The 24,613-nt window shown below is 42.0% G+C and overlaps 3 protein-coding genes, 1 long non-coding RNA gene and 5 other non-coding genes across 26 annotated transcripts in view; all 9 read right to left on the bottom strand.

Annotated features, from left to right (window-relative positions):
- Positions 1–10,378, bottom strand: part of LOC113154008 (gonadotropin-releasing hormone II receptor-like) — a 57,814-nt gene extending 47,436 nt beyond the window's left edge. The window contains exon 1 of the mRNA XM_026347979.1: positions 10,253–10,378. The gene's annotated coding sequence lies outside the window, so the exon portion shown is untranslated. The remainder of the gene's footprint in view (positions 1–10,252) is intronic.
- Positions 10,379–12,397: 2,019 nt separating this feature from the next.
- Positions 12,398–14,970, bottom strand: txnipa (thioredoxin interacting protein a). Its single transcript, XM_026347978.1, has 6 exons — positions 14,590–14,970; positions 14,273–14,348; positions 14,018–14,165; positions 13,527–13,886; positions 13,112–13,417; positions 12,398–13,006 (listed from the first exon to the last, which is right to left on the bottom strand). Exons 1-6 carry the CDS (start codon positions 14,840–14,842, stop codon positions 12,959–12,961), a joined length of 1,191 nt encoding a protein of 396 aa, XP_026203763.1. The 5' UTR covers positions 14,843–14,970; the 3' UTR covers positions 12,398–12,958.
- Positions 14,971–15,091: 121 nt separating this feature from the next.
- On the bottom strand, positions 15,092–18,108 carry LOC113154005 (collagen alpha-1(IV) chain-like). 18 transcript variants are annotated; one of them, XM_033326244.1, is made up of 4 exons: positions 15,732–18,108; positions 15,642–15,695; positions 15,372–15,605; positions 15,092–15,336 (listed from the first exon to the last, which is right to left on the bottom strand). In XM_033326244.1, exons 1-4 carry the CDS (start codon positions 16,519–16,521, stop codon positions 15,092–15,094), a joined length of 1,323 nt encoding a protein of 440 aa, XP_033182135.1. In that variant the 5' UTR covers positions 16,522–18,108. The 18 variants fall into 18 exon arrangements, with proteins under 18 accessions (XP_033182135.1, XP_026203757.1, XP_026203758.1 ...); XM_026347972.1 differs by having other exon boundaries at positions 15,372–15,650; positions 15,795–18,105; XM_026347973.1 differs by having other exon boundaries at positions 15,372–15,884; positions 16,038–18,105.
- A 1,664-nt stretch (positions 18,109–19,772) lies between these two features.
- The window catches only part of LOC113154009, a 5,527-nt gene continuing 686 nt past the window's right edge, over positions 19,773–24,613 (bottom strand). Inside the window, exons 2-9 of the long non-coding RNA XR_003298001.1 lie at positions 23,473–23,544; positions 22,585–22,613; positions 22,353–22,399; positions 21,902–21,976; positions 21,565–21,612; positions 20,483–20,540; positions 20,177–20,251; positions 19,773–19,929 (exon numbers count right to left, since the gene is read on the bottom strand). This is a non-coding gene — a long non-coding RNA (uncharacterized LOC113154009). The remainder of the gene's footprint in view (positions 19,930–20,176; positions 20,252–20,482; positions 20,541–21,564; positions 21,613–21,901; positions 21,977–22,352; positions 22,400–22,584; positions 22,614–23,472; positions 23,545–24,613) is intronic.
- On the bottom strand, positions 20,319–20,452 carry LOC113155541. The gene has a single exon (XR_003298149.1). It is a non-coding gene; the product is annotated as a small nucleolar RNA SNORA18 (small nucleolar RNA).
- Positions 21,366–21,505, bottom strand: LOC113155533. Its single transcript, XR_003298141.1, has one exon. It is a non-coding gene; the product is annotated as a small nucleolar RNA SNORA8 (small nucleolar RNA).
- On the bottom strand, positions 21,735–21,868 carry LOC113155542. Its single transcript, XR_003298150.1, has one exon. It is a non-coding gene; the product is annotated as a small nucleolar RNA SNORA18 (small nucleolar RNA).
- Positions 22,087–22,212, bottom strand: LOC113155534. The gene has a single exon (XR_003298142.1). It is a non-coding gene; the product is annotated as a small nucleolar RNA SNORA8 (small nucleolar RNA).
- LOC113155531 lies at positions 22,471–22,543 on the bottom strand. The gene has a single exon (XR_003298139.1). It is a non-coding gene; the product is annotated as a small nucleolar RNA Z40 (small nucleolar RNA).

The following is a 24,613-nucleotide window of genomic DNA, read 5'->3' as shown; positions in this document are numbered from 1 at the left end:
GTCATCTGGGGGAAGCCGAAACACGTGGTGAAATTGACCAGAGACTAATCAAAGTCCTTTTTCCTTTCCTTACATTAATCCTGACCTTTTGCACATACTTGATATTTAAGTCTTCAAAAAAAAGTAAAAGAAAATAATGCTGTTTGAATACTGCCAGTTGATTGACAATTATGCATTGATTGAAAAAATAAGCTAATTTTGGAGGAAATAACTTTGTAATATTTATCTCTTGCAAGCTATGTTTAATAAAGGTTGAAACAATTTGCTTCCAAGTGTGACTTTATTAACTTTCTTATCATCCAACTGAAAAACATATAAAAGTTACAAAGCTCAGTTAAAATGAGTAAAAACAATCATACGTAGACACAAATGACTACAACGAGTTGACAAAGTATCACAACAAGACAGCAATCAAAAAATACCCCTAATGATCTAATTATTCTCTGTAAGGTCTTAAACTTTGCCGTGTAAAGTGCCTTGAGATAACTTCTGTTGTGAATTGGCGCTATACAAATAAAACTGAATTGAATTGATCGCAAAGAGACAACATGACCACAAATAGAACTTGACTAAAAAGCACAGATAGTTGGAAGATCATCCTAAAGAGACGTAACCACCAGAAATGAATACAAAATGACGCCAAAGAGACAAAAATGATGAGCTACAAACCGAGGCGGTTTCATTTGAACAAAGTTCTGATGCTAGTGGGTACATTGTGGGAAATGTAGGATTCAGACTTTCCATAAATAGCTGGAAGGGGTGAGCATCCTGTAGCAGCCACCAGGTGGCAGCATGGAGCAGCTATAGCTTAAAGCCAGGGCTCAGAGTTTCCTCCGCCTGTTGATGAAGGTGAGAATGGATGGAAATACATAGTGTCCTCAACAGAAATGTTTTAGGTCATATTCTGGTAGCATTTGAACAAATCTAGTTATCTACTCTGTTGCTGACCAACATTGTTTTTCTCTCTTACTGTTATTGTCTTTTCTTCGTTTGTGGTTTGACTGTAAATAACTTACTTTATCATGTCCGAATATCTGAATAAACACCGTTTTAACAGATTTGTGATCTTAGTGTGTCTATTGTTGGTCATTTTCAACTGTTTGTGGTCTTTTAGTGTCTCTGTAGTTGTTTTAATTGCTTGTCAAAGTTAATTAGTTTAAAAAGAAAAAGAAAATTTAAGCAAATCAATTACCTTTCACATACGTAATCTAAACTGTGAAGACCAAAGTAGCCACTACTTTTGGTTGATCATGTTTGTAAAAGTAAAAGGTTCACTTAGGAAACAGTTTAACACTAAATTTAAAATCACAAGCAGGACTCACTTTAATCCATCTGTGTCTAGGACTCTGAATCCTCGCATTAGAACCCCATGATAAGCATCATGTGAACAGTGTTAGTCGATCTATAATCATCCTTGTCTGTGTCTTCTCTCCTTTTTCTATTTGTCTCCCCCAAACATTGGCTCATGGTCAAACAACGACATATGTGTATGTTTTTCCTGGAAAGGTTGTGAATGAAAATGAAGTCTTTCTGTGCTGCGGTATATCATATGACTGTGTGCTGTTAATTATACTGTGACCACTGGGTAAAATCAGCTACATTTTGTATAGCATTCAGTGTGAGGACACTCATCGACATAACTACTGTTGCATAGGCCATGCTAATCTACGCTGTTTCAGTTATTGATTTATCTCATGTACTGCCTTACACTAACTCTAACCAAAACCTTATTCTAACTCTAACCCTAAATCCTAGTCTTAACCCCTCTTTAAACACCATTCTCAATGTGAGGTCCAGCTAAAAATGTCCTCACTTTGTAAAAATTTTCTCCCTCCGATTATTAAAAATTCATGCTGGTTCTCACAATGACAGTCATACAAACACACACACACACACACGGATCCTCATCTGATTTTGCGTAAGACAGGAAGTTTCAAAAGATCACAATGTTCCTTTAACAGTTTCATTTTTGTTAATCACCCTGCATGTATTAGCAGTATAGTAAAATGTACAGATTAAGGCCATGTCAGAGAGGTATACTGTGTCAAGGATGCTTCCAGGATTTCCAGGTTGGCTACAGTGTGCATTAAAGATGTTGACATTAAATCACTGATGCAGTACTTTCCTCGTGTCAAGGTGTTAAAGAAGTCTTCAGGAACTCTTTGCAGACATGCACAAACACATCTAGCTGCACCTCTGTCTGCGCGTGTGCAGCAGGAAAGCACATAACACAACACAACAGAGCATGTGTGACGTCTGTCTTACTGTGGAACAAGACGTGACAGTGGGTGGGGGGTGCACAACACAGAACACTGTTGAATGTGTGGAACGTGGAGTTCTTTGAATGTTTACCGACAGGTCTGCCTCAAGGACAAACACGAAGCAGCTGGAGGAGGCAGCACAACTTGGAGAGCAATAAAATGGCCTGCATCAAAGCCTGCAGGAGATTCATCCCATGAAACGCTCAGACTCTAAAATACAGAAAGTGGAGCAGCAGTGTGAAATCACTCTGATGTAGTAACAGTAACAGCGTGACCTTCCTGAAGCATTGCAACAAACACAGCTGCTCAGTACACAACAGCAATGTGTAAATGAAGCTGCAGCCATTTCCACTGACCCTGTGTCAACTCCACCAGCTCCACAGTCCACAAAGTAGCGTGTACTCTAGTTCTCATATAAAAGCATTCAGAGCTCTCCAGCCTTCTGATGTGTGACCCTTTAAAGACTAAGGTCATGGAAAATAAACATGTTCCCTTTCTCTCCAAGAGTGAAGTGGTACAAGTACACAAAGTACTCTGCTACAAGTAGAAGTGCTGCCTTCTTCACTCAAGTTGAAGTACCGAGAACATGCTCTAAAATGTATTTCAAGTACAAAAACACAAGTACTTCACTAAGAAACAGGTTAAAACTCAGCATCAATCCGACTGAGTTGCTGATAAAAACACTGTTGCACTTGATGCTGCTGATGACATGAGACTAAACAAGTACAAGTTTAGTGCGTGTGCATCATGGATGAGGTTTTTGCAGAAATGTCAAATAATATAATAATAAAATATTTACTGTCAACTCATTTCAGAAATGTGGTGTGTTTGGGTTTTTTGTGTTAATATTAAAAACATAGTAAAGTAAACATGGAAGTACTTCAACTGTTCATTGAAAGTGGCGCGTGTGCGAGTCCTCATCACAGTTTACAGCCTGCAGGTGAACTCACGCTGCTGTCAGTGATCCTATGTAACTGACGACAACAGTAGGTGAAACGTTCCAACACCCTCCAGCATGAGAGACAAGACAGGGCGGCCTCTACTTCACATGGTCGACTGTATACATACCCGTTCCTGTAGCTGTGAAATAATCCAAACAGCACAGAGGACAGCACCGATACACACTGATTGGCCATAATCACAGCAAAGGCACAGACAGAGCCTGACTCAAGTGTTAACATTTATTAGTACAACATGTCATTCATCAGTAACTAGGTGACCCCCCCCTCTACAGAATAAATTATACCCCTAACAAAAAAAGAATAATAATACTTTTGCAGATTGTCTCTCTGTGCTCCTTATTAAACCAGTCAGTACAAAACCCTCATGTTAAACTGCTCTTATTGTGTAAATACACAACCATCACGTGACACGTATGAAAGACACACAGCAGGTTTCCACCATGACTGTTTTCTTTAACCTGAAAAAAGAACATGATTTGAAGAGCTTTAACTCTCAAACTGTGCATGCTGACATGCTTTTTTAAAATCAACTTAATTTATTGAGTTAAGTGAACTCTTGTTACTTTAGGGCTTCAAGTCAGATAGAAGTATTGAGAAGAGTCCACTTGTCCACTAAATCCACTCTGGGTTGGCATCGCCTGCAAACAATCAGCCAATCACCAACATGGAGGTACATCACCACCCAAAAATGAAGTATGGTGGAGGGAACATCATGATTTGCTGCTGCTTTGCTGCCTCTGCAGTAATCAAAGTAAATCTACACAATGACTTTAGAGACTCCAAATCCACAATTTGGAGGGGCCCAGTCAGAATCCAGACCTCAACCCAACAGAGTTGTTGTGGAATGACACAAAGAGAGACGTTCTCATCCGACGTCCTAAAACTATGTCTGAACTGCAGCAGTTCAGTAACAACGGTCCAAAGTTCCTCCTGGATGTTGTGCAGGTCGGATCCACAGCTACAGCTACAGGAAGAGTTCACTTGCTGCCAAAGGAGTTTTTTAATTTCAGGTTTTTACTTTCATGGGTGTGTTCAGTAAAGGCAACATCACATTTCATGACCAGTCAATGCAGAAAACCAGGAAACTGAAAATAGTTCACATACTCTTTCTTGCAACTGTACATGTACTCCTCAAAGTAGAAAATTGGTAAAGTTGTCCTCAGAAGTGGAGCCTCTCAACGTTTGTGTCGTTCTATCTAACCACATCCAGTCACAATACTTTCAATAAGAGCAAGTGAATCCTCAGTCACAACAGACCTGGAGCGAGGTTCAGGACAGCATTCAGAGCTCTAGATAAGGTTGTACACAAACACAGTTATCTCAAAGCCTATTCAAAGAGCAGTGAATATGTTCACAGTGAGTGTTCAGCTGTCTGCTTTGTCAGCTGTTGCCAAGGTCAACAGTACATCGTCAGCCATTGTGCATTTCATTGTCGGTTAATGAAAGATTTCACGGGTGTTACTTCTGCTGTGGGAATTCCCACAAATCAGGATGATACAGGACAGTTCTTAGCTTCTGTGACATGTTTATTAAAAGGAGTGAAGCTCCCTGCTGCGGTTAGGAACCAAAACACACAGACACCCAATTCCTGAATCTCACCCCCCCCCCCAGTTATCTCAGCAGAGCGCCTTCGTTTCCCAGCACAGAGAAATAAGTGGTGCTTCGATTTTTGCATGTAGTCGCTCATGTGGCTGCTCAGTGGGAGGAGCAGGCAGGGAGGTGGAGGTCCTGCTGTCCTCGTGGAGAAACTTGTTTTGCAGTTGGTTTGCTGAAGGTGAAGCCAAGACATTCCACATTCCCTCAGTCAGTTCACATTCCTTTCTCTAGTTTAGTTGCAGTTTGGTTTCTGTGTGTGTGTGTGTGTGTGTGTGTGTGTGTGTGTGTGTGTGTGTGTGTGTGTGTGTGTGTGTGTGTGGCCAGCAGTATGAGATCCAGGTTGACTTTTATACCATACCACTAGCAGTTTGAGGGTTAAGACTTGGTTTTGGGTTAGGGGATAAGGTTGGAGTTTAGTTGTGATGGTTAAAGTCGGGATGAAGGACTAGGAAATTCATTATGTTCACAATTGTGCGCACAAAGATAGTTCTAAAGTGTGTGTGTGTGTGTGTCCTTATCACATCTGTAGCTGTGTGCAAATCAACACGTCTGTGAAGCATGTTTGTGTGTGCAGGTGGAGAATCTGTGTGTGTGCAGGTGTGTGCAGGCGGAGAATCTGTGTGTGTGCAGGTGGAGAATCTGTGTGTGTGCAGGCGGAGAATCTGTGTGTGTGCAGGTGGGAAACGTGTGTGTCCAGGTGGAGAACTTCAAAGCAGTCATCTGGCAGAATCCTGCTGCTCTCCAGGTTTTAGTTCCACAGGCTGTGCCTAGAGATGCACCCAGGTAAATCTTATTTATATATAAATAAGATTTATATATATATATATATATATATATATAGAGAGAGAGAGAGAGAGAGAGAGAGAGAGAGAGAGAGATAAATATAGATATCTATATTTATCTCTCTCTCTCTATGTATATATATATATATATATATAGAGAGAGAGAGAGAGATAAATATATATATATATATATATATATATATATAGAGAGAGAGAGAGAGAGAGAGAGAGAGATAATATATATATATATATATATATATATATATATATCTCTATCTCTCTGCTAATATATATATATATATATATATATATATATATATATATATATATATATATATATATATATATATATATATTTAGATAGATAGATAGATGTTGTCCCCAACAACAGAACCCCACTGAAACCCTCCACCACACCATGTTAAGGCAAATCACTCACACAATGCATTAGGCTTGACTTTCTGTCTCTGTGACTAAGATACAACAGGTAGAAACCAGAACAGCTGATCTAATACGAAGGGCACAGCCTGAACCACTGCTAATACGAACTTTCGCTGTCTAGAAGATACTTTTCCACTTTTCACAAGTATTTCATTCTTCAGACACTCAGCTGGGGACATACTGTACAGTGAACATGCTCTTTGCAAATGTCACACTAACAAGCAAAAATGAAAGTAGGCTGAGCAGCGTGAATTGAGAGTCCGTTCTGTCTGAGGTCAGCAGTTGGATAAAAAACAGACTTCCTCCAGAGGATGCTAGCACGCCCTGCCTGCATGCCATGTGCATGAACAATGACTTTAGCGAATCACAGAACATGGCTGCAGACGTCAGCCAATCGGTGCTCTGTGGGTTTTTTAAGGAGACGCTGTGTCATGAAGAGGGGAATTTGTTGATCTGGGGCAGCAAACAAACAAGCAGACAAAGCGAAGTGGAGAAACCTGTCAAACTTCAGAGTAGTAACGATGTGACTGTGTTCACAGAGAATCATTTTTCATGTTTCCCACGTCGTCTTTATTCTAGTGTCTTCTTAATCTGATTCAAGAGCTCTGAGACGAAAACAGATTCCAGTTTCTCTCCTGTTACTTTTTGCTTATGTTACATTTAACAGTGGACCAGATTTTGAGTTTGATCGGAATATGTAGAATTTTGAAGGGCTGTCACAGAGAAGTGAGAAGTGCAGCGTTTTTCAGCTTGACCAGGACTAAAAGTCGGCATATGTCAACTTCTGAAAGTGTCTCTCGTGAGGCCCCTAACTTCATCAGTATATTATCAAGTATAATATCAAACTACTAGAGTATCCTTTGGCAGTTTTCCACTTACATTTCCAGCATCATTAACTTTACTAGTTTACCCCAGCTCAGGCTATTAGTGTATGCCAGGAAACATACATAGTGGTTTTTAACTGGGTTTGACTGGTTTACTCCGAAGACGTAGTTCTACTGAATCATCCTTGTTCCATTTACTGTAACTTGTTTATGAGAAGCGTGCTCTGTGTTACAGCTAATCTCCGGCTCCCGATCAGACTCGCTCTGTAAGCATCATGAACTTCCTGTGGTGAATCACAGTCTCCACCGAGGGAACAAACAGAGGGAGGATGAGGAAACAGATGCCTGGATCAAACCAGTTCACAACTGGCAGTGGTGTGTAGTGTGTGTGAGAGAGAGACAGTGAGAGAGAGCATGCAGTCCTCCAATGCTAACCCTCGTGAACAACTGTTTGAGCCAAAGAGGAGGCGAGTGATCTACTGCCTCAGCCAATCACAGGCTGAGCGAGAGTAAGGGCACAGCGAGGCATGCCATGCCGCTACTGTGGCACGATCGTATGTTGATGTCTACACATTCATGTTGCGCAACTCAAAACAATCCCCAGAAGTGAGTCATAAATAGTACAAGCTATGTCTGCTCTATTTGAATCACATATACATAACACACACAAGAAAACATCCACTCAACGCAGTCACCTATGTCCTACTTTTAGTTTTACTTGAATTCAGCTGCTCAAGTCCAGACAAGCAGACAAAATCCCCAAGAACCCACTTCTATGAATGAAAAATGATAATGATGTGTCACGTTTATTATGATGAACAGCGGTGATCACGGATTCATTTCATCACAAGCGTTGCTTCATTTGTGAGACCTCGTCTTAGTTTGATTTGTGGTTCAATAAACTTGTCATTGTAAAAACTAAACTATGTAATGTGAGACGTCCCAGTGATTGGGTGGTCTAGGATGTCACGCAGCAACCTAAGCCCAAACTATCCAACAAATGTCTTCCTCATTGTTTGTTTGTGAAACACACGCAGAGTAGATCGCTGTATCTTCATCTACTGTCTCAACCTGCCTCCAACAAACACGCTCGTCATAATATAAAGCAGCAAATCGAGCTGGAAGCATCTGAACCCACAGCTCCGGGTGCTGTTGGACAATGTTACGCTCCACATTCTCTTCACACAGTCTGATGGCTGCTGCTCCGTAACTCTGTGAATGATGACACGTTACACGTTGACGACAAAATTAAACACGCGTTTAATCATGTGGAGGATGACAAAATGAAGACAGCATTCGGGATGCATCTGGAAACAAATGTGGTTACATCATTGCAACAATAAAAAGGTCCTGCTAGATGATGACGTCAAATGTTTCCACTGCATGAAGCTCTTCTAACTTTATTTTCCTTTGTAGCGTTCACACTGCTAACGTTAAGATACTGAATGCACAGAAGAAGAAGAGTTGAGAGTTAGGTTACCAGTAGAGTAAAGCAGACACCTGTTGGCCTGTTGACTCTCTGCTGCTCTTACTCAGTTTACATGTTTATTATGGCAACCGTCCTTTTTAATGTTTTATGGTGGTTGGGAAACGTATCACATGCCACCGCTCTGTGAGTGTGATAATGGCGTCTTTGTTTTGACATCAGAACCTGAGTTCACACTTTGTTGCACATAAAGGTAGCTCTCAGCTGACCTCAGAAAGAGGTCTCACCAGCTGAAGAGAAGCTGAGGAGAAGAAAAATCGAACTTAGAGGCCAAAACAAAAACAATGCTTTGGTGCATTGTCTTCATTTCTTTTAAATGACGTTTAACTGACTGGACCAAAAGTGACAGTGTGAACAGGGAGAATGCATAGGAACCAATCAAGGTGAAACTCCTAAACTTAAGTAACTCAAGAACTTCAACTGAAATACTAAGTCTTACGTATAAGGTCTAGGGGTGTGATTCTTGCTTTGGGTGTTAGAGGTCTCAGGTTCAAATCCCAGAAAAGCCCCGGTCAATATTACAACCCAGCTCAGACAGGGGAAAGAAAGCTACACTGATAACAGATATAGATATAGGAATAAGGTCAAATATGTTAGTCATTGCTAGATTGTTTTATCAACCAAGTTACAGAGAGTTGACTCTTAATGTTTAGCCATTGACCTTATTCTTATCAAAAATACAATTCTATAAAATCAAATCCTGAACTGACTCACTTCTCACTTATCTATTCAAGCTAAAATGTCCAATCACCAACACCTCTGATCCCAGTGGTTCTAACAGCCTCTGCACTACAAACTGCACTCTGACAGTGGGCCACACCTGCCACATATGAAAAGGTCCAATGTAAGCAGAAGGCGTTTCTCTCCTAACAATAAAAATAATTACATATTTTATCAATCGCCTTGGGGACCTTGTTGTTGCACAACTGCCAGACAGTACATGTCGGCACTACTACAGGGTTTTAGTGTCTTGAGGACACCTCAACATGTAGTCAGAAGAAACCAGGAATCCAACCACTGACCCTGGGATTTGTACATGACTGCTCGACCAAATGAGTTAGAGAGATGTAGAGTATCAGGCGCTGATACACATACAATACACAGCAGGACACTGTTGTTTTGGTGGCACTACAAAACACATAAACAGGGAAAATGATGAATGCAGACAAAGGTCAAAAGCCCTCTGATGAGGATGAAAATTATGTGAGTCATTTGTTTTATGATCTTCACAGTCCTAGTAGAAAATAGAACAGAATAGAATAGAATAGAATGTATTGTCCACTATATTGGAAAATTGACTTTTGTTCACAAGTGAAAACAAATCACTACATCGTGTCATTGCCCATCTTAAAAAAAATAATCAGCAAAACAATATAAAACAGTTAACAATAAAAGATCAGCAATAGAACATAAGGACACTTCACAGGCGTCTGTTGATACATTGAATGCTCTGCGTGGAATAGAATTGATCAAGATGCCTAAAAGAAGTATTTAAAAACTATTAGGATACTTTAATAACGCATCACTCCAGGTTTTAGTCCCTCACCTTTTCATTTCATACTATGACTTCATAATAATTTGATGGTCCCCAGTTGACACATTAAAATCTCTCAGTTGTGTCCAGGACCACAGAGAAAGGTCCAGGTGAGCTCCTCTATAGCCCCTTCATATATTCTATAACCCTCTGGACGATTCTGAAACTGTAAAGATGGTGCAGGGCTAATGCTACCTGAGGAGAGCTGAAACTTAGCTCCTGCAGCTTGTGGAAACATTGGCTTAACCTGAACCAAGGGAGTAAAGTTCGGTTACGGTTTACTAAGTTCCTGCAGTCAAAACGTCCTAATTGTAACTTTAGACTGCTGCTGAAAGTGTCATTTTTTGTGACATACCCCTGATGGACCTCTGCTAATGTGTGAATTTGTCCTCTCTGGTGCTGGAATGTGCTCCATAAACATCATGACCTCTGAGGACCAGGAGCCTCCTCTCTAACTTTTTCCCATGGCCATTCTTATGTGGCTTGAGTGCTGTGAAGAGCCACCCTACCATCTGCAGCCTACAGTAAAGATACAGGCCAGAGCCGCAGCCCCCGTCACAGAATGATTTACAGATAAACAGTTCCCTTATCTGCTGCTCTCAGCAGTTGCCTGACGTGAACAGCCCAGAGCAGAGGACATATTTTGAAAGGGGGAAAATCCTGGACGGGCCTCTGGGAGCACACCAATGAAGGATCTGTGCTTACCTTTCAGTCACAGCATATTCTCGAATATCCACATGTGGTGGAGCAAACCATCATACAATACAAGACTCGACCTACATGAAGATGTCATGAAACAATCAAAAAAACATGCAGCCCTATTACTGCAGAAGTAATCACCTTGGGGAGGTGATGAGGTGAGAGGTCAGCAAAGGTCAGCAAAGGTAGAACCTAACCCTAACATTCTTTGATATTTTCTGACTGCTAGCTAACTTCATTTAGGACAATCTAAAATATAACCAACTAGTAAAAGTGAATGCATTATTATGAGTGAAACAGATGTCAGCACAGCTAGGGTTAGGGTAAAATCCACTTCACGTTTATTGGGTGTGCTCAACTAGATACTGTAGCTCTTCTTTTAATTACTACAAACTGTCTTTAATATAATCTGTTTCGCCTTTGACAAACAAACAAATCTGCTACTGTACTCTGGAAATGTAAATAAATCTTCAAGCATGAGCCTCAAAATTTGGCTTCTACTTGAACATTGGGTTTGTGTACCTCTACCACCTCTGCACTTATGTGAGAGCTTCACAGAGAACATCAAACAGAGCCTGGCCATTCAAGGCTTTAAAAACTAGCAGGAAAGTTTGCAGATCCGTCCTGGACCTCTTGGATAACCAGAGGAAACAGCAGGGACCTGTGAATCATGGTCAGAGCGTTATATCTTTATATACCTTGTCTTTACAAGAACTGCAGTAGTTTTAGAGATTTAGTGACCTTACTATCAGAATAACGAGCATGTTTCTTTTTTAACATTAGTAGATGAAATACCAGAATTAGATGGGATGGTTAATGCTGATGATGAAAAAAAGAGTACTTGATGGAAAACAAGGGGAGAGCTGATCAACACTTTCAAACAGGGCTACACTGCAGACAATCCAATACATTCCCCCGGCCAGTTGGGATATGTAATCCCTACAGCATGCTCTCCATATCCCCTTGGATCTCATCACAGTTGGATACCACGGGCCCTGGCTCTAATGGCTGGGATCAAGATTCAAACAGAAGACAGCCAAACCTCACCTTTGATGTTTAGTGTTAATGGCTAATGTTCAGCACTGAACAAATGAAGCAAAGTGAGAATTCACTGCACTGGCATTATTCACCAGAAAATGACCCACTTGTGTAGTAAACAACTTTACTGTGGTGACCATCATCTTTAAGTCTCTTTGGAGATCAGCAGGGTTAAAAGCCAGATTAAGGTTTAAGATTAAAGTCACAAACGTATATTTTTCAATAGTTTTTTTATTAAAAAAAAAAAAAAAAACACAAACCCATAGGGTTTCATACAAAAAATACTTGCTGTAAGTATCAAGGACGCATTGCAAACACACTTTCTCACAAATCAGTCATGTAACAGCGATTTTCTTTGAGCCCTGAAAGAACAGAAGTTGTGAAACCAAAGTGGAGATCTCACAGTGAAATGTTGTCTAGGACAACTGCAGATCAGATACAATGATTATCCTCACATAGGTTGCATTCCCTCACATTGGTGTACAGGTGTTCTGTGTATAAAGTATATTTGGCACTTGCAGTGTGAAGAAATTGCAACCAATCACCAAGTCTGCGGATGTGTACATCAAATGTGAGGATCTAACAGGAGTGCTCTGGCCATGAAAAAGAATTCACTCTCCACATCACATTGTTCAAACAAAACTAAAACAAAAACTTGTGTAGGCAGTGAAAAAGCAAAACGCATCGATCAAAAAGTGCAATAAGATACAGGAATAACCACCTTTTCTCCAAACACTGGTACATAAAAAAATATGGTTGCTGCATGAGATTTGATTAGCATCCAAGGAAAGCTATTCTACATGCTGTATATCTCGAAGGCAACAATATTACTAAGTCTTTACGGCAACTCAAACCGACTGGTCTTCAGTAACAAAAAAATAGTTCCTCTAGTAAAAACCCCTCAAAAACAACAGGGTAGGATTGGAATGACAAAGCATCACAAGGAAAGACAGCCACTCCCCCCTCAAAAAAAGCAAGGATGTCACAACAGGCTTGGGGCTGACTTACACAATGCTTGGCCCCCATAACAAAGTCATGAAGTGGACAGTAAAGACCCTCTTGAAGGGAGAGCTTATTTGGAAACGCAGCACTCTGCTGGATCTGTGGCTTGACCTCCGCGTCCACAACCCGAAGAACACCACAAGGAAGACTAGAGAATCAGCATAGGTGATGAAGCACGGTGAAGACAGCTGACGGAACAGACAAGTTCCTTTCTGTCCACCTCCACAGTCCTTGCTTTACCATCCAACACCTTGGACCTTTTGCTCCTTTTCAAGTGCCTTAGAGGAATGGTCCCTGAAAGCTGGACCACAGTTCTAGAATCCCTGCTGGACTTCAGCAGACTGGCAGCATGCGAGCGTTGCCATTGAACTCCTCCTCCGCCTGGAATGAAATAAGACTTCTTATTACATGGTCTCTTGGTAAAGGTCCATCTTATTTGCTTGACAGAGTGTTGAGATATTTGAACAACCTAGCTGTGACACCTACCTCACTGTATGCTGGAGGCGATGGCGGGAAAGGGAAAGCCGGTGCATTCATGAAGATGGGGCTGTCATCTTCGTCGCAGTCATCCAGAAGTGGCGTAAGGGGCTGGTCTATACTGCAGTCACGGGTGATGTCGCAGTAGCTCGGAGGCTGAGAAGGTATCCTGAGGGATACCCAGCTCTGGGAGGCGTTGCTGACTGAGCCTTCTTGGCTGCTCACACTGTTGGTTCGGCTGCCGAGGCCAGCAGTCCCAATGACCAGAGGGAGCTCCAGGATCAGCTTCTCACTACCAGGAATGTGGACGTAAATCTGGTAAAAGAATTAAAAGAATTTATGCATTAACACCAATTTTAATTTCCCAAAACTGGAAAACAGTTAAAAACTCTGGCTACATGCAGAACTGCTAATGCAGGCTTACCATCAGAGCGTATTCCACGCGGATGATGTTACAGCCTAGCATGGATGGTTTGATCTTGGGCACCCTGATTGTCTTTCCCTGCCAGGCGTCACACATGCCGGAGATGATGTGGTTTCCACGCACTGAGGACAGCTTCTGACGGAAGACTTTGGTGCGGCCGTTAGCCTGGTAGGTGTGTTTGGCGATGATGGCAGCCTTGGGTACCACAATGCGGGAGCAGGTGTTCTCAAACTTTGCATTGATGCAGATGTCTTCACCTTCGCAAAAGCCTCTGCGGTCGATTTTTGCATTCAGCGACACCTGGCCATCAGGAATGAACATGCAGGTGACTTTCTTTTCCTTCATGCCACCTGCGGGAGACTGATGAGACACAGAAAGGTACTCAGGACTCAACTCATCAGCAAATATTTGAGCAGTGTGTCACAGAATATGAAAATATGGAAAAACACAGAAATTGTAAAGCTGGTGCTTTTCTGTGTCAGTGAACTCACCAGCAGGTCTGGAGTGTTCACATCCAGAGGCTCTTCCACCTCAAAGGATTTCTTGCACTCAATGGGAGGCTGCTGGGACCTCTCCATCAGGGCCTTGACATAGTATTGGACGTAGCCAAACTTCCCCTTGTATGACGACACCAGCTGCCTATGAGGACACAAGTAAAGAAGTTGAAACCACATCTACCTCTGAGTAAAACACAGCACAAAGTCACACATGACGTAACATTATCGAGTTGAGAACCGCTGTCTTACCCTTGCTGGGGAAGCTCAAATCCAAAGGTGTATTCATATTTGTTGCCAGGCCTCAAGACAACTGATCCATCGGCGTCTGGAAAGAGGAAAATAAATATCATTATTCCTCTATCCCTGAATGCTGATTAAAGAAATAAAGGCTGTCACTGGTGATAGTGGAGAATGCCATGTTCAGGATGCAGCCAGTCATCCCTCACCAACTATCCACAGCAGTCAAAACAAGTCAAAGGCTGAACACAGAAACACTCACAACACTTTTCTCAGCTAAAGACAAGTCACGTTGTTTCTACAGAAGATGATGAGATGACAACACGAACCTTTTGGCTGCTCCTCCAGCTGCAGCGCTTCCTCATGCCGCAGGTACTCGGCCTCCTGGCGGCACCGCTGTTTGCCTTTAGCGTACTCCACCTTAGCGCTGCCCCGGATCACAACCTTCACCGCGGACACACGCGTCACCTCGTTCACCTCCACCTCCACCCGCCCGCTCACCTTGTCCCCGCCGCAGTAAAAAGACTTGCTGGGGTCCGTAAAGACGATTTGGAAGGTTTTCACTCTCTTCATGGCCACCATGTTTGCCTCTTCCAGATACCCTGCAGACAGTGGGAGCTGTGCGTGTTCTGTGCGTGTTCTGTGCGTGTTGGACCGGACGCGGGACTCGAACACCAGCGCCACTGGACTCTGCTGTAAACAAAGACGTGAACGAGGCTTTTATATGACGGGCGTCAGCTGGGCACGAGCCCCCAGGATGAACAGTGTGGCTCAGCGCATGCACACAGCTCTCATTGGTCGAAAATCTTTGTTTGTGTCGGCTCTAGCCAATCAGCGGCCGAATCCGACGCGTGCACACCGCGTGGCTGGGGAACTGTGGGGCGTGCGGAGCAAATGCAAAGACAGGAAGTTGTTGCAGAGACAAACAGAAGAGAACATGAGGTAGTAAACAGAAGAACCAGAGGAACCAGGGGAACCTGGATAAGAGAACATGAGGTAGTAAACAGAAGAACCAGAGGAACCAGGGGAACCTGGATAAGAGAACATGAGGTAGTAAACAGAAGAACCAGGGGAACCTGGATAAGAGAACATGAGGTAGTAACAGAAGAACCAGGGGAACCTGGATAAGAGAACATGAGGTAGTAAACAGAAGAACCAGGGGAACCTGGATAAGAGAACATGAGGTAGTAAACAGAAGAACCAGGGGAACCTGGATAAGAGAACATGAGGTAGTAAACAGAAGAACCAGAGGAACCTGGATAAGAGAACATGAGGTAGTAAACAGAAGAACCAGGGGAACCTGGATAAGAGAACATGAGGTAGTAAACAGAAGAACCAGAGGAACCTGGATAAGAGAACATGAGGTAGTAAACAGAAGAACCAGAGGAACCTGGATAAGAGAACATGAGGTAGTAAACAGAAGAACCAGGGGAACCTGGATAAGAGAACATGAGGTAGTAAACAGAAGAACCAGGGGAACCTGGATAAGAGAACATGAGGTAGTAAACAGAAGAACCAGGGGAACCAGGGGAACCTGGATAAGAGAACATGAGGTAGTAAACAGAAGAACCAGGGGAACCTGGATAAGAGAACATGAGGTAGTAAACAGAAGAACCAGGGGAACCTGGATAAGAGAACATGAGGTAGTAAACAGAAGAACCAGAGGAACCAGGGGAACCTGGATAAGAGAACATGAGGTAGTAAACAGAAGAACCAGAGGAACCTGGATAAGAGAACATGAGGTAGTAAACAGAAGAACCAGGGGAACCAGGGGAACCTGGATAAGAGAACATGAGGTAGTAAACAGAAGAACCAGGGGAACCTGGATAAGAGAACATGAGGTAGTAAACAGAAGAACCAGGGGAACCAGGGGAACCTGGATAAGAGAACATGAGGTAGTAAACAGAAGAACCAGAGGAACCAGGGGAACCTGGATAAGAGAACATGAGGTAGTAAACAGAAGAACCAGAGGAACCTGGATAAGAGAACATGAGGTAGTAAACAGAAGAACCAGGGGAACCTGGATAAGAGAACATGAGGTAGTAAACAGAAGAACCAGGGGAACCTGGATAAGAGAACATGAGGTAGTAAACAGAAGAACCAGAGGAACCTGGATAAGAGAACATGAGGTAGTAAACAGAAGAACCAGAGGAACCTGGATAAGAGAACATGAGGTAGTAAACAGAAGAACCAGAGGAACCAGGGGAACCTGGATAAGAGCTCAGAATAAAGCACTGATCAGTCCACACAACAGGTGTCATGTCAAATAATAATAATTAGCATATGTCGCGGGTATGATTTTATTTAAGGTTTGTTGTTCACACACTTCAGTGTGGGTGTTTATTACCATGACGATGTAGTTGGTTTTCAGTGTGACTTTAAAACACTCAGTTATAATGAGTGTAATTAATATTTATTTACATGGCAGGAATGGAGTGGATAGCAGTGGAGAAGGTTCCTGGCCTGACTTGAACCTTGGATTATGTTGTGGTTCCCTGTCAGCACCTTAACCTTGGACCCCCCCAAAGCGTGCATGCTGTTTATGCAGCTCTAATACTGACAGGTTCACTAAGCTATAACTAACATATATTTTAGACTCCCACACCTCCAACACAGGACTTATTTACTATGTGTTTGGGTCATATGTAGCTATACATTTTTTATTACATTACTAATTTATACAACATACTAGAATGTTGTGGTTTAATGATAAATCTTAACTTTCAACACAGTCTCTGTTTGATTCAGGGCGACTCTGGCCTCAGGGACTTAACATGCATTGAGTCCCGGAGGCCATTAGTCATTTGACAGAGACGCTTTCATCTTACAAGTGATGTACAAAGCAATTACATGGCTAAATCAGGGAGAAGATTATCATGAAAAGATATGTTTGAGTTTCATAAGACACAATAGGCCAGATAGGGAAGGAGATATTATTTGCAAAAGGAAGTTGCAGAACAGTTCAGTCTTGGAACCGTTTTTTTTTTTCAATATTGACCTCAAAATTAAGCTTGATATGCCCTAATCCTGGAAAACAGCAGCTGACAGCATTATACGGGAGGTGAAAGTAGGCTACTGCCGTGAAAGGCAAATGTTTTACATACCAGCCGCTCTGCTCTCCATGACCACCACACTTCTTATATGGCAGGGCTGGATTTCCAACTGGCTGAAGCAGGAAGCTGAAGTCCAAGCTTGCTGCGTGTCAACTGTTTGTGAGGTTGTTGGAAGAAACTTGAAAAATCTTGCAGATTTGTTTATGAACAGTTGTTCTTATATGAAGATCTAGACATCCCTCGAAAATATCAAATCACGTATATAAATATGTACAATACATGCAGCCACCTCATTTAAGGTGACTAGCGTTGTGTGCATGTTGTGTATCTGTTAGTATTGTTTAATTGAACTGCTGTAGTATTTGTACAAATAATTGCAGACCACTAAAGTTTCATTAGTAAAACTCCTGCTGTCTGCAGAACAGGATGCCACATGGAGCCTCACTGATTCGTGGTGGACTGCACACACACACACACAAACCAGCAATACAACAAAAAATATGACACTCCATGTGGCCTTTGAATATGTACTGTATGTTCGAGATAATGATTCCGGCTACGTGTGTGGGTGTGTCGGGACATTTACTTCCTTGTTCCACACTGTTCCCTTTGTAATGTTGGCCCATGGTGTCATGTGACCTGCTGTCAGGTGACATGCACAGACCAATATTGTTGCTGGGAGCTCAGAATAGAAGCTGTTTTTTTTTTTTTGTTTGATGAGATCACATTGTTCCCTCCTGTGAACTTTCACCCACTTGTTTTAGATGCCATTCTAACATTTCCCGCCATTAAAACCTTTAAAGAAGCACTCCACCCAAATCTTCGTGTTTGATGACGAGTCATCCCTGGTCTTATAAATGGATTACTGCAATACCAAAAGCAGGCTGCCGAGCCAGAGCAAACTGGCTTGATGGAAAGTCAGTAAAAGTCACGCAACCACCACAAGGAGGCTAAAAACAATCACAATGAAGAGACGCAGAGCCACACAACAACAAAAACCTCCATTACCAAAAGGTTGTGATGCTACATAAAACCAGGATGCAGTGATATACAAGCTTATAAAATAGAACTATAGAATCAAAATGTTGGGTAAGAAATTGGTCATTTTGAAATTGATATCAGCTACACATGTCAGAAATGTTGAGATGGAGGCAACGAAAGTCTGGAAAAGTAAGTGGTACTAACAAGGAAGAGCTGGAAGTACATTTTGTGACTGATGAGGTTAATTATCAACAGATCAATAAAATTTGGGTTTATGAGCTTTGCAAATCATTGCATTCTGTTTTTATGTAGATTTTACACAGTCGAACCCACTATATAAAGGCACCACATGACTACAAACATAACTAACTGGTTCCCTCTTGATGTTACTGATAAACACAAAGCGCAGAACAACAAGAAATGACGCAGCTGTCTTGTATCAGCCAGGGGGTCTTGCGCTAATCTGGGAAGGGTGGGAGATCTATTATATCTGAGTCCTATAACCTGTCCATCCAGAAGACAGGAGGGACTGAAGTGAAGGTGGCAGCTGGAGAGTATGAGTGAACTCGGAGTGTAAAACGGCTGCCCGTGGTGTAGTAGACACACAGTATACTGTATCTACCACTGAACTTGAACACATGCTTTTATGAGTCAGCCAATCTATAGCCAGGACACACTGACAAAGAGCTGGAGGTGGGTACTGTCATGTTCACAAACCAACACAGGCATCTGCCTCTGTCACACAGATGTAGACACAAAGACAAGTTATGTGGATGGACAGAAGCACTAATACTGCACATGAGGTTGTGGGATTAAAACCTCCCACTATACCATGAAGCTAGTTCCTATTAAGGACACACTGAGCTTGGCACAGTCACTGTTAGTGGAAGAATTCTGCTCCCTACTGGACAAAACATGCTGCTGCAGTTGGAAACATGGATCTATGAATGAGCACCAGCTTGGATACAGTTAACTTGTTTTCTAACAACATTTTAATAAATCGTGAGGTCCCGCATTTTACTCCAGCTTAATGATCATTTTTGCTAACGACATCTGTATCTGACCAGCTTGTTTCATCCTGCAGAGAAAAATTCTGCAACATAAAGGTGTCAGACACTAACAGACTAAACAAACTGATCAGGAGGGCTGGCTCTGTTCTGGGGGTGGAGCTGGACCCTCTACATGTTGTAGCTGAGAGGAGGATGCTGTCCAAACTCCTCTCAATCCTGGACAAGAGGAGCACATTCAGCCAGACCAATCGACATCAAGTGCTTCAAAGCCCCTTACTACTACTACCCCCCCCCCCCCCCCCCCCCCCACCTCCCCTTTGGGGGAGATGGGAACTGACAATCATCAGAATCATGTCATGTCATCCATACCAAGGTATTCTGTCTACAGAGTTCCAGCATTGAGATGGGTTCTTTCTGTTTCTACAGATGTTAAACTCTTTGTTCAAACAAAAAAGACAAAGTCAAAAGTGAGGAGTGTTTCATTTATTGACTACGCAAGAAGAGAAAAACAAAAAACAAAAAAGAAAACCAACAGGAACAGGCTAAAACTGATGTAGTCACCACAGACAGTTGATTTCATTTTATTCTAACAGACTTCTCTCTGCTCAGCATCCATCTGCTGCTTCTGAAAGAAAAGCAAGCAAAATACTCAGTCGTCATCATTTGGCAATGATACATGTCAACATGATTTAAGTTGACCAATGAGACAGGTCATGTTCACAGCAGGTCTTCTCAGCAGGCTGCTGCAGAAGCCCACTGGGATGGTTTTTGATTTCTGGTCAAGTCCACAGCAAGTCAGGTACCACAGAGACCTGAAAGCCTTGGTATATGACCAAACAAGAGCAACTGAAGACACATGCGCACGCACCTACCTTAGTATTACGGACTGCTGATGATCTTAATGTCTCCAGGACAGTTTGGGACTCAAACAACTTCATTCAGTTTTCCTGTCAGAGACACACAGTTACTTTTATTAAAGAGTCAAACAGTTAAAATACAGTCTATTCACAGCTCATGTGTTCTGCAGTAATATCCCATCGTGGTCATGGCAGTGACCACGTGGGTAAAGCGAAACTACAGATTTGCTCTCTGAGGTATTTCCAACGACGCAGCCCTATAGGTAAAGGACTGTCGGGATAGACCTCAGCTTGTACCGACTTCACTTTACTTTACTTTACCTTTCTTGTCTCTGCTGAAGTGGGATTTCAGGAGGATCTTCTTGGCTGCAGCACAAACCTGGAGTAACAAAAAAAAAAAAAAAAAAAAAAAAAAAAAAAAAAAAAGTAGCACATCTAGTTTGTCCAAACACAGGTTTAACAAGATGGCCTCCAGTGTGCAAGTGATACAGGGTTAAAACATTTTTAAAAAGACCCGCTTTAAATCCACAAGGGACAAAGTAAAGGATCTGAAGAAAAACTTAAGTCGAGTATTCACACTGTATATGAATAAATTCACTAGTAGTTTTTGGACTGGTTTATTCCACAGTGCCACAGTTTTTAAACAGTTCACTGAATTAACAGTTTTCAGTCGAGGTCTCATTAAAGCAGCACTTTCTATTCCTTAGATGAAAAGAACATAAAACAACCACTCAGAACACTAAATTCTCACAATACAGCAGACAGTTTTGAGTGTCAGTCTAACTGATGGTAACCAAAACCTGAGATCAGCATGAACTTAACTCATTCTTAAAAGAAAAGTTTGTGCTTAAGATGCTCTGCATACACAATAAAAGATAAATATGCTGTGTACAGTTGGCAACGTAGCAGCAGAACACATGAAATGCTGATTAAACATTTACAAATACATCCCACAAATCACTACTAAATTAATGTGACTGATTAGGAAGGACAATTTGACATTTTTAAGAATTAAAATTCAGACCTATTAAATTTTAGGATTTAGGACATTAAGGAAGCACAGAAACCCTGGTTCAGTGGAGCCGTGTCACAGTATAGAACAGGGTTGGCCACCCCTGGTATAGAATGTTGTGTGCATATTTGACTGAGTGATCAGTTTCAATTAAGTACAGGCAAACACACAAAGGCTTTGTAAATGCAACGTCACTGTGTTTCAACAAATATACCAGGACTCCAAACATAGGCAGCATGGAGACCAACGATGCCAGGTGTTGAATTAGTCTAGCACTGACTTTTGAACAAACCAGCTGACAGGACAACTGGCTGCAGATACCACACAGTGCTGTTGTGATGGTCATCAAGTAACTGGACAGATACGGTTTATATAAGACAAATCCACTTACTGTGCCACTATCGAGTCCATCTGAGTCTCATTATCCTGTCACTGTAACCTAAAGACAAAGACAACTTTTCAACATTGCAGAAAATAAACATTTAGAAAACAGTCAAATGAGCTCAGCGTCACTGTCCGGACATGAAACAAATCATCAATCCAATAATTCTTTCACAGTTCATGTGTTCTGCAGTAATATCCCATCGTGCTCATGGCAGTGACCATGTGGGTAAAGCAAAACTACAGATTTGCTCTCTGAGGTATTTCCAACAACGCGGCCTTATAGGTAAAGGTCTGTCGGGATAGACCTCAGCCTTCACCAACAGAACGTTTATCCAGTCACTCACCTTTGTTGTTGACTACATGCTGAATCTGAATCTGGACTGGAGGAGCATCTTCTTAGCTGCAGCACAACCTGGAGGCTGGTGGGGGGCAACAGTAGAGCATGAGTTTACAGAGGACCAGTTGTCCTATGGGTTAACAAGTGCACAATAAACATGGTGGTGTTAGAAGAGGATCCATGTGTTTCAACAAATATACCAGGACTCCAAACATAGGCAGCATGGAGACCAACGATGCCAGGTGTTGAATTAGTCTAGCACTGACTTTTGAACAAACCAGCTGACAGGACAACTGGCTGCAGATACCACATAGTGCTGCATGTCACAGTTTCACTGTTGCTAAGATCAAGTTCTTTTTAACAGTGTATTACACAGTAACATTTTCTCATTACTGTAAATTTGTAAACACCAGTTACAGCTAGAAAAAGTGACATCACAGCATGTTCTCTGTACTTACATAATGTTGCCTCAGTGCTGAAGGCTGGGACAGGACAGCGAAGAAACCTGCAGGAGACAGAACAACTGAGGTGAGGATGCTTTTCCAGAGCCAGCAATATGCTGTTATCAGTACAGGATGTTGTTCAGAGAGGCATCTGTCACTCACACATCAGAGCAGTTGAACATATTATGCCAATCATCATAACAACTGTCAGCATGTCAGTGTAGAGGGATTCTTTAGTACAACTTACCCAATTTAGCCTGGTGTCTTCTCCAGCACCTGGAGGACAGGGACATGATTCAGTTCAAATTCACTTCCAATAACATTTATTTGGTAAAATGATCAACTGTTAGTTCCCATTAGTAACACTGCTGCAGAGAATAGACAGCAGTGGGTTGCAAGAGAACAAGGTGCTCTATGCACTGTACGAGCCCTATGATCCACCAAACAGGACCAGAGCACATACTGTGCCAAACCCAGTGATATAATACAGCCTCTTTCTTCGTGATGAGGCAATTCAGCAGTTAGAAACCAAAATAGAGATTTAAAAAAAAAAAAAAAGTTTATTTTAGAAACATGCTCTAGTTCTGTACAAACACTCATGTTCACATAAAACGTCAAGCACCAAATGCGTACTTAATTCACAAGCCAAATGGCTCTTAAACTTGACCTAGTTGGTGCACTGCTCAGTGCATTTCATATTCATGGACACACACACACACACACTTTGTGATCGAGTAGAAACAAAATGTAGTATTACATCAAAGGGTTCTTGAGTTTGTGGGGAGTCACAAGTTTCAGGTTGGTAAGGGTGTGCAGAGGAAAAGGGGCACTAGACTGAGAAGGTGCCCCTATAAGTTCTGGGGTCTGATCAAGTGCTAGATAACAGAACGCAAGAGTTTAATATGCTGGAATAATAAGCCATTAAATACACCCTCTTTACCTGTGTGCAGAAATCTATATACAGAGAAAAAAAAAAAAAACAAAAAAACAAAAAAAAAACATGGGTGTGATCTGAAGTCCCACGTGGTGAGAACAGGTCATGCTACATACACTGCTATCTTGATTCACACTGGCTCTGGAGCTTTTCTTCTTCAAAAGACTACACTTAACTTTATTAGCAACAACAAATACTAACCACATGTCCCATAGGGTGGTCCCAAACAGCAGGGTGAAGACTCCCCATCACAATCAGCAACAGTGTCATTTTCTGAAAAGAAAAACATTACTCATCAGAAACAAAAACTTCAGTCTTTACAAGCCTCCAAGAAAGCATGTCGTAGCCTACTTAGGACTAGCCACATATGTTTAATGTGCCAGGCCTCATTGTCACCGTTCAGCAACCAGTAGTGCAGAGGTGAAAGCAAAACCTGCAGTTCTGTAGCCACTGCTTTCCTGGATCAGCCCACTGCACAGGACAAATCCACGGACTAGTCCGCATGGTGGCGCTGTGCTGCAGAGCAGATCCAGACAACGAGGGTGGACTAAAGAGCATTTCTAATGTTGAATCGTTGGGTACCCATCAAATCAGGAGGGAAACCACGAGGGAAATGTTAGCGAACGGGAGAAAGATCTAATCTACAGGCAAGAAAAACTTTGACTCAAGACCTGAAAGTGCAGCGAATTAAACACGAACACGAGTGTGAAGATAAAGTAAAGTAGACGAGTGTGGAGATAAAGTAAAGTAGACGAGTGTGAAGATAAAGTAAAGTAGACGAGTGTGAAGATAAAGTAAAGTAGACGAGTGCGGAGATAAAGTAAAGTAGACGAGTGTGGAGATAAAGTAAAGTAGACGAGTGTGAAGATAAAGTAAAGTAGACGAGTGTGGAGATAAAGTAAAGTAGACGAGTGTGGAGATAAAGTAAAGTAGACGAGTGCGGAGATAAAGTAAAGTAGACGAGTGTGGCGATAAAGTAAAGTAGACGAGTGTGAAGATAAAGTAAAGTAGACGAGTGTGGAGATAAAGTAAAGTAGACGAGTGTGAAGATAAAGTAAAGTAGACGAGTGCGAAGATAAAGTAAAGTAGACGAGTGCGAAGATAAAGTAAAGTAGACGAGTGCGAAGATAAAGTAAAGTAGACGAGTGTGAAGATAAAGTAAAGTAGACGAGTGTGAAGATAAAGTAAGTAGACGAGTGCGGAGATAAGTAAAGTAGACGGAGTGCGGAGATAAAGTAAAGTAGACGATTGCGGAGATAAAGTAAGTAGACGAGTGCGGAGATAAAGTAAAGTAGAGCGGAGTAAGTAGTGGAGATAAAGTAAAGTAGACGAGTGTGAAGAT

The sequence above is a fragment of the Anabas testudineus genome, chromosome 11 (genome assembly GCF_900324465.2).
Source record: "Anabas testudineus chromosome 11, fAnaTes1.2, whole genome shotgun sequence".
Taxonomy (NCBI): Eukaryota; Metazoa; Chordata; class Actinopteri; order Anabantiformes; family Anabantidae; genus Anabas; species Anabas testudineus.
The sequence above is the reverse complement of the archived record's forward strand: the minus strand, read 5'-3'. Positions and strand labels throughout refer to the sequence as shown.